Source organism: Sinocyclocheilus rhinocerous, unplaced genomic scaffold (genome assembly GCF_001515625.1).
Source record: "Sinocyclocheilus rhinocerous isolate Xijiao unplaced genomic scaffold, SAMN03320098_v1.1 scaffold28, whole genome shotgun sequence".
NCBI classification, from domain to species: domain Eukaryota; kingdom Metazoa; phylum Chordata; class Actinopteri; order Cypriniformes; family Cyprinidae; genus Sinocyclocheilus; species Sinocyclocheilus rhinocerous.
In genome coordinates, this window is record NW_015652416.1 from 1,279,152 (window position 1) to 1,288,845 (window position 9,694).

At 37.1% G+C, this 9,694-nt stretch overlaps 1 protein-coding gene across 1 annotated transcript in view; it reads left to right on the forward strand.

Annotated features, from left to right (window-relative positions):
* The window catches only part of LOC107714925 (SPRY domain-containing protein 3-like), a 69,996-nt gene extending 62,292 nt beyond the window's left edge, over window positions 1-7,704 (forward strand). Inside the window, exons 10-12 of the mRNA XM_016520923.1 lie at window positions 3,711-3,830; window positions 3,983-4,116; window positions 5,942-7,704. Of these exons, the coding sequence (XP_016376409.1) occupies window positions 3,711-3,830; window positions 3,983-4,116; window positions 5,942-6,076 (389 nt within the window). The 3' untranslated portion in view covers window positions 6,077-7,704. The remainder of the gene's footprint in view (window positions 1-3,710; window positions 3,831-3,982; window positions 4,117-5,941) is intronic.
* Window positions 7,705-9,694: the final 1,990 nt, after the last annotated feature.

Below are 9,694 nucleotides of genomic sequence, written 5' to 3' on the forward strand. Positions count from 1 at the left end.
CCAGATAGTGACGTAGGTATGTGGGGGCGTGTTAGAACGAGCCGTTTTAGGTAGGCGTGGTTGACTCTTAACTTTTATAAAGAATATCTCTTTGGATTTGAGACTTTAGTCTTTGCAACTTTACAGATCTTCTTTATGCACCAAGAGCTTGTTACACTCCAAAGAGAAAGGAAAACTTGAAATCGCATCATATGACCCCTTTAAATCTTTATATTAGCTTTTTTAAAATGCATAAAAATTTTAATTCATTTCAAAATATAAAATATATATTTAATTTTTTTAGATAGATAGATAGATAGATAAAATATAATATTTTATATCTAATCATAGTAAATAAAACATTTTAACATTTCTTCATAAATTTATTTCTATTTATTTCCCTATATTATAATCTATATTATTTCCCTTTAATTTATGAATTTATATATTTCAAAATATATTTATATTTATATTATGTTACTGATCATAACATGACAGTAATTATTGTATCGAAACAAATTTTCGTACCAGTGCATCTCCAGAAGTGATGGAAGTTTGTTTATTTGCTAGTGAATTCACCCAGGCCTGGTGTTCTTCTCGAGTGTGAAAAATTCCGTCACATCATCACTCTCATCAGGGCGATGCAGTTTGTCTTTGGCACCTCGAGGAGTGTCAGGCTCTCTTGTCAGCTTTTGCGGCGCTGCATTTATGGGGCATGTCTTTTCTGCGCCTCATTGCTGCACCCGCTGATGGAGGTCTGCCATTGGCACAGAAGCGGGTCAGATCAGGGGGGCATGACTCATTGTCCTGCCCTGATCTATAAGAGGCCCACATCTATGACTCATAATCCTGTTAGTCATCACGTAGAGACATGTTATAGCCACTGATATGTCGCTCTGGGGGTCGGCATCCTCACACGCATCACATCCAAAGACAGCGGGGCTATTCGTATCTCATTTTGATGAAGAAATAATGCTGGAAGTTGGGGTGATGAATTTATTTGGAGTTTGGAACAAGCATACAATCCCCAGTCCTGCTTTAATTCATCCGCTGACCGTGCCAAGTGGGTCGAAATAGTTGGCAGAGAGTCGCTTCACCCCAAATCACTATTTTCAGTCTTGTTCGCTTCGTTTTAGCGGGGTATGTGACCCTTCCCCTTTAAGGTTACTTGAAAATGTTGATGGCACAAACAAGCAAATCGTTTTTCCGTTCTTAGCCGCCAGGCTCATAAAGCGCCCTTCTTGTTTGCGGAAGTGAGTCTACGTTCCCGGTCTTTTCCAGAGAACAGCTCTGACATTCGAGGAAAGCCCTCTCTGAACTCCGGTGTACCGTTTCCTGTCGGCTCGGGTGCCAGAGGGCCTAAAAGCTCTCCAGCAGGCTCTATTTTTAGTCGCCTTCCTCTCCCACAGCGGTCGCGGTGTTTGCAGAGTGTGGTGTTGGGACAGAGGCCCACATGGGAATCATAATGATACAGTGTCTTCATCTCCCTCCGCATGTTCAGATAGGGATTGTTTAAAGAGTATCCTGAGCTGGGAACGGGTCCCATGACAACTCCATAAATATTTACCAGCCACACACTGCAAGAGGGTTTTTTGTCTGCAGGCTACCTTTCCGTGTTTTTCTTTCACTTGCTCTTGATTGTTGTTGTCTCTTTGTTTTGTTATCTTCTTATATAAGGAGAACTTCGACTTAGAAGAAAGAAACGTACAGAGGCATGAAAGCACATCTCCTTTCATCTTGTCAGTTTCTGGATGAAGAGTATAAGACTTCTCTGGATCATTAAGAGCAAATGTGTGAGGAATGCAGCATTAGTGCTTAGGTTCACGTCAGGTCTTGACAGCGCTCTGATGCAAAGCACTAACTTTCGCATTTCTGCTTTATGTCCTAAAATTCATTCAGATGATTAGTTTTCACCTCCATCATTGAGTGTAAAGGGGTCAGCCTTTAAAAAGATAATGAGACGAGATACAGAAACAAATATTATGAAATATGAAATCAAACACTGTGTAAATCACTCATTTTGCCTATGGTGATACTGTCCAACAGCGACACCAGCAGATGACGTTTCAGGTGGAGGTAGCGCTTAAATTAATAGAGCACCTCCATACCTCCATGTGGCCATAATGATACCTGTTTAACAGGGATTTTCTGTACGAAAAGATGACAAATAAAAGATACACAAAATATGCTTTTTTGTATTATTGTATTTATGTAGATTTGAAGCCATGTAAAAAAAAAAAGGCATCAGCTTGATCAGACTCCGTTACCCCATATGGTAATACCATGGTACTTTTGGTGTTCTTTGTTTCATTAATTTGTGTTACATGTGAAAAAATAGGTTACGGAGCATTTTCCAAATATGATAACTATAACTGTACTTTAAACATGGTGCACTACCGTTCAAAAGTTTGGGGTTGGTATGAATTTTGTTATTTTTATTTTTTTTGAAAGAAGTCACTTATGCTCACCGAGGCAGTGAAAATCCAACAAAAACAGAAACATTATGAAATATTACAAATTAAAATAACGGTTTTGTATTTTATTATATTTTAACACATTATTTATTCCTGTGATGCAAAGCTGAATTTTCAGCATTATGACTCCAATCTTCAGTGTCACATGATCCTTCAGAAATCATTCTAATATGCTGATTTGTGGCTCAAAAAACATTTCAAATTAATGTAGAAAACTGCTTCATATTTTTTTAGAAACCATAATACATTTTTCCAGGACTTTATGATGAATAAAAAGATATAAAGGGCAGCATTCATTTTAAATAGAAATCTTTTTTTAAACATTTTAAATGTTTTCTTTTGATCAATTTAATGCATTCTTGCTGAATACAAGTATTTATTTCTTTAAAAATATACCAACTCTTGGATGGTAGTGTAAATATACACACTAGTTCAGTTTTTTCTGAATGACCTTAGAGTTGTTCCTCAATTTTTCAGTGTATTAATGGCCAGGATATACAGTGGTGTGAAAAAGTGTTGGCCCCCTTCCTGATTTCTTATTTTTTTGCATGTTTGTCACACTTTAATGTTTCAGATCATCAAACAAATTTAAGTATTAGTAAAAGATAACACAAGTGAACACAACATGCAGTTTTTAAATTAAGGTTTTTATTATTAAGGGAAAACAAAACCCAAAACTACATGGCCCTGTGTGAAAAAAGTGTTTGCCCCCTAAACCTAATAACTAGTTGGGCCACCCTTAGCAGCAACAACAGCAATCAAGCGTTTGCGATAACTTGCAATGAGTCTGTTACAGCGCTGTGGAGGAATTTTGGTCCACTCATCTATGCAGAATTGTTGTAATTCAGCCACATTGGAGAGTTTTCGAGCATGAACCGCCTTTTTAAGGTCATGCCACAGCATCTCAATAGGATTCAGGTCAGGACTTTGACTAGGCCACTCCAAAGTCTTCATTTTGTTTTTCTTCAGCCATTCAGAGGTGGACTTGCTGGTGTGTTTTGGATCATTGTCCTGCTGCAGAACCCAAGTTCGCTTCAGCTTGAGGTCACGAACAGATGGCCGGACATTCTCCTTCAGGATTTTTTGGTAAACAGCAGAATTCATGGTTCCATTTATCACAGCAAGTCTTCAGGAAGGGGGCCAACACTTTTTCACACCACTGTATGTAGAGTTAATTTCCGTATACATTTTGATGTAAAATCGTGGTTTATTAATGAAAGTAGCTGCATTTGAACTGCCCATCATATCTGCTCATAGATGACGGGAAGATCTTCCATGGAAGTGGAGTAGGAGACCAGTTTGGCCCTCGCTGTTTTGAAGGTGACATCATGGGCTGTGGAATAATGTTTCCTCGGGACTATGTGCTGGACCATGAAGGTAAGAACACGTATGTGGTGCAGAAATTTCCCATTTTCACATTAATGCCAATGCATACTTGAAAATACATACTTGGGTCAATTTAGCATGCTTGTCAGGACTGTAGTCCAAGTTTTTAGATGTGCATCCAGCTCAATTGGTTTCTCTATCAGATGAAATGGACGACTGGGATGCTGCTGATGTACGACCAAAGCAGGGGCGTGTCGAAAATTTACTATATTTGAACGATGAAGACGAGGAAGAGGGAGATGATCCAGAACAAGAACATGAGGGCCAAAAGGTTATGGTGAGTATTTTTTTTAATGTTTTTATGATATAAACAATTTGATTTATTGTAAAGGCAGATTCAGATTTAAAGGGATAGTTCACCCAAAAATTGTCATTAATTACTCACCCTCATGTCATTCCAAACCCGTAAGACCTTCGGAGCACAAATTAAGATATTTTGATGAATTCTGAGAGCTCTCTGACCCTCCCATAGACAGCAAGGATCCTTACACGATCAAGGTCCAGAAACGTAGCAAGGACATCGTTAAAATAATCCATGTGACATCAGGGGTTCAACCGTAATTTTACGAAGCTACGAGAATACTTTTTTTTGCGCAAAAGAAAAAAAAAACGACTTTATTCAAATTTGTCTCCTCCGCATCACCCTATAGCGCCATTTTGTGGAGAATATCCACTGAACATAAACGGCGTATGTGTCAGCTGCGCCACGCGGATACGTTTTCTACGTTGTACGTACGCTTTGATTTGAACGAAAACAACGTATCCGCGTGGCGCAGCTGACACAAAACAGCATATGCAATTTACGTTCAGTGGATACTCTCCAAAATGGCGCGGAGGGTGACGTGGGGGAGACGAATTGTTGAATAAAGTCGTTATTTTTTTTCTTTTGCGCAAAAAAAAGTATTCTCGTAACTTCGTAAAATTACGGTTGAACCCCTGATGTCACATGGATTATTTTACCGATGTCTTTGCTACGTTTCTGAGCCTTGATCGTGTAAGGATCCTTGCTGTCTATGGGAGGGTCAGAGAGCTCTCAGATTTCATCAAAAATATCTTAATTTGTGTTCCGAAGATGAACGGAGCTCTTACGGGTTTGGACATGAGGGTGAGTAATTAATGACAGAATTTTCATTTTTGGGTGAACTATCCCTTTAACATAACAGGAATAAATTACATTTAAATATTTTGAAATAGAAAACCAATAATTGTAATAATATTTCATAATATTACTTTCACAGGGTTTTTAATCAAATAAATGTAGCCTTGGTGAGCAAAAGAGACTTTTTTTCCGAAAACATTAAACATCATATTTATTTCTAACTTTTGACCTGTAGTGTGTGTATATATTTTAATGTAATAGTTTAATGTGTGTTTGTTAATGTATGTATGTATGTATGTATGTATGTCTCCTAACTTAATGACTTTTTAGGCCACGAAATAAATTGTTACTTCTACTGAAGTGCTTAAAGCCTCAGTTCTGACAGCTAAAACAAATTAATCATCGTTATTTGTTGTTTTTAAGCCGGTTGGAGTTGGTCATTCATCAAGTCAGATGTTTTAAGCTTTTCAGAAGATTAATGCATTGAGGTCTCCCAGCGGGACGTTACACTATCAAGAGCCTTCCATGTCAAAAATTGCACTGCGCGACTCTGTAATAATCGGCGAGTTTCTGACTGTCGACTCGACATGATGGCTTAACCACAGTGCTGGTCGTTTTTGCCCACTGGGTGAGAGTTAAGATGCTCGCTTCCACACTTATGCAACAATACTAATAAGCTCGATGTCTCATAAGAGCCATCTTCTGAGGGTACAGGATATCCCAGATGCGGACAAGATGAATTTGTTTGGAGATATTTCAGTCAGTCGCCTGGAAAGGCTTATTAGTTCTAAAAGAACACCGAATACCCTCAGTGCTCAAAAACAGATGTTTGCCAAGTGTTTTCTTGTCCTCATAATGTGTCCCGAAGAGTTTTGGAACTAGCGTGTAGCAAGACCGTCAGACGCCCAGTCTCAGCCCTGTAGCTATGGAAATGCTGACTCACTCTCTTCCCTCTCCAGCTGTGGAAATGCTGACTCACTGTCGCCCCTCTGTGCTCATCTAGGTGTTCTTCACCCGGAACGGCAAGATTATCGGCAGGAGGGAAGTGGTTGTCCCGGCCGGAGGGTTTTACCCCACTATCGGGATGCTCAGCAGCGGAGAAAAGGTGAAGGTGGACCTCCATCCTCTCAGCGGATAATAAACGAGGAACTCCACATCTCCAATCCACAAGCGGATGGAAAAGACCCAAAAATTTATGCTGAGATTCCTCTCGTCTTTTTGACATTTCAAGGCACTTCAAAATGCAAGTTTAACACGTCTAACACTCCAGTGCATGTTTCATCTACAGCGATCACCTCAGCTTCAAACCACATATAGAGGGGTTTGTGGCATCAAATGGTTAATATTGGGCCTCAAAAGAACTGTTGACCGAAAAAAAGATACATTTTGTTTATTGAAAATGCGTAGAAAATATTAAATTATATATTTTTTATGTACATATGTAAATTTACGTATTGGCTGCTACACAAACATTTATTTAGCAAAATCAATCATGATATTAATAAACAACTAGACACCCTAGAGAAACAAAGATATGGCATGAGGGTGTTAATAATTATTAATAAATGATAAATACATATAATAATGTTAAAAATAACTTCAGCGTTTTCCACAAGCACTCCCTCTCACAAATGACTTGTGAAGGTGATGAAAGCATATTATGGTTATTTTTCTTATTGTGATTCGTGCCATTTTTCGCTATTATTTCTATCTGAAAATGAGCGGTTGAGGGGGAAGGTGTTTGCCAGTGGATAGCATGGAGTAATTGCTAATTGTGACGTCAGCGGAGGCGAGTTGTATTGTCTCCTGTTGTGTATCATACACTCTCATCCGTCATCAGGAAACGCATGATGAGAGAGCAACACACCGAATCGGCTACTTCATGTTTATTTGTTCATGAATGCATCTTAAACCAGTTATGCTTATTTAGTTCAGGCTTTTCTGTGAATGTAGATTTTTTACATCAGCTTGTGGACATTTTATCAGATATTTCAGGGCAGACGCCACATTGGAGTCGGAAAACATGGAGCTGTTTATTCAGGAATTGTCCACTGTAATGTGAGCTAGTCTGGTTCACAAATGCTACAAGCACTTTAGAGACGCCTCAACTTAAGCTGATAGTCCGATGGGCGAGCGGCTGTGATGCTGCGCTCTAGACTTCTCAACAGATGCCATTTTGCACACCTCGCTGTTGCAATAATGCCCTTCCTCTTCTGTCCTGTTACATATCACATATTACATATTTTGCCAAATTTAATGTCGAATTTTGTCCCTTTCAATATATTTTCTCCTCCAACACGTTTTATAAACAAAGTTTGAATTATATTATTTTTTTCTCTATATTGCCATAATTTAGTTTCTTAAGTTAAATCCTAGTTGAATCTCAGGATGTTGGTTATGTTCAGAATGAGATACTAGCTTACTGCATACTGCACAGTGTATACTGTATGTCTACATTTTTTTAAGAATTTGAGAAAGTGCAAAATATTGGAAGCTTGTTTTGGCCATGGGATTTAAAAAAAAAGGTCATTGACTTTTTATCTAACAATTCAGACTTTTTTCTCGCAAAAAGTTTGTACCTTACAATTCTTTCTTTTTTTTCTATTGCGGAATAGAAACTCACAATTCAATACAATTCTAAATTGTGAGATAAAAAAGTTGGAATTACCTCATTAATTTTTAATTCTGTGGCAGGAGCAAAAAAAAAACTTAGTGAGATGTAATTGCAAACTTGGAATTGTGAGGAAAAAAGTCTGAATTGTGGGAGAAAAATTCAGCATTCCAAAGATTTTTCCCTAATAGTGAGAAAAGTCAATTACTTTTTTTTTTTTTTATATTCCTTGGCGGAATCTTCCTTAGAAAACAGTTATTTTAAACTTTATTAATATTTCACAATATTACTGTTTTTACTGTATTTGTGATCAAGCGGAATCGGGCTTCCATACAAAATGCAAAGATAACTTATATTGTTGTCACATAACCTCACCGCATCATCTTGAATGCAGAGAGTGAAATTCAGTTGTTGTATGTGTTTTTTTCTTACACAAATTTGAATCAATATATAACTTGTTTTAAAATAGCAGTGCGATCGTATAAAGTAAGTTAGTGTTCAATGGCCATTCTGGAATTGGAAGGTCATGCTAAGTGCAATGCATTGTGGGAAATGCTACTGCACTGTGCACATTTTGTCATTTCTATGCGTAAATGTTAATGCTATGCACAGTATACTGCAGAGATAATAAGAATGGTATGCTATTCTGAATATAGCCATAGTCGTATTTGACCGGATGCATGGGGTTTCAAAGCACCTGCATCATTGAATAAGGAGCTTTGATTTATTCATCTGAAAGTTCCGCAGTGATTTATAACACCCTGCATGTTTATCATAGACTATTTTCTACTACCTAAAATACAGTAAAAATGAGAACTGATGAGAAAAATGGTCATTCTAAAGAGAAGAATGGGTGTCACCGTCTACTAAAGCCTTACCATTTAGTGGTGAAATGAAAATTCCAGATCAGATCATTTAACATAAAGAATTGCTTGTGTTCCAGACATAAATTGACAGCACAGGGAAGCCAAAACCCAAATACCTCTATCAGTTAAGCTTATGCAAAAAGCCAAGCGGTTGTCCTCTCCAAGATCATCTGAATTCCTCCACTGGAATGTGGTTGCTTCTGCGCATAAATGGGCGATGATCGTTTTGCTTTCACACAGTCTTCTTACTAAATGGAGACTTGTGTTGAAGATGTTGATGTGTTGCTCTAATTGTAGCATGCACTCTTTTGCTAATGTGTACATAATAAAGACACGGTTATTTCCACACAAACTGTACTTGGGATTGCAGTCAAATTCCTTTTCATACATTTTATACCTCCAGTGATGCTATTTCAAAAAAAAAAAAAACATTAACCCTTTGAAGAAGTTGATGTATTTTATGCATAATTGTCAACTAGAAATGAATTCGAGACCGTTTTGGTTTTGTGTGAACATTTTTACTTGGTGTAAAGTTTCATGACCAGAGACATTGAAATTTAGGTTTTTCCCACTGATAATGTCCATCTCGGCTCAAAATAGATACAGCTACCATATTCATACAAATATTTAAACTGCTGTTGTTATGTGTAAATGAGATTGCTCTGGCTCATACTAATAATAATAGCAGGACACAGAAAAAATGTTAAGTTGTCAAAATGTGACCAGTGGGAAAACACTAATTTTTGAATAGGTAACCGAGTCTAATTATAAAACTGCAGATTTCAAAGTGTTGCATTAAAAGAAACCAAGTTACCAATTATTATGCATTTATTCTTGGTATATCATATCCTTTTCCCAAACAATTGCATGTTAGTGATTTTTATATAATAATCTCATATATATATATCAAAATTACTAGCTTGTTTAAAGTTTTGTAGTGAGTTTTATTGAGCAACTGATCGATTATTAACTGATTTTCCCACTGGTTACAGTTATGGCCAAAAATAAACGCCATACTTTACTTTTTTTTGTAAAAATGAGAAGAAAAAAAAAGACATTAAATTTGTTTCATGCTCACTTGGCTGGGGGAAAAAAAAGTTATAAGTACCTCTGTAGAAAAATAATACTCTCACTTCAGATTTCGTAGTAAATTTATTTGAAACAAAAGTATTCCAAGATATTTGGTCCCATGATAAAAAGGTGACATTTAAAATAGTTAAATAATACAATTTTGCAATAAGCTAAAACATTCAAAGGTTGCCAATCCTATCAAATGTGA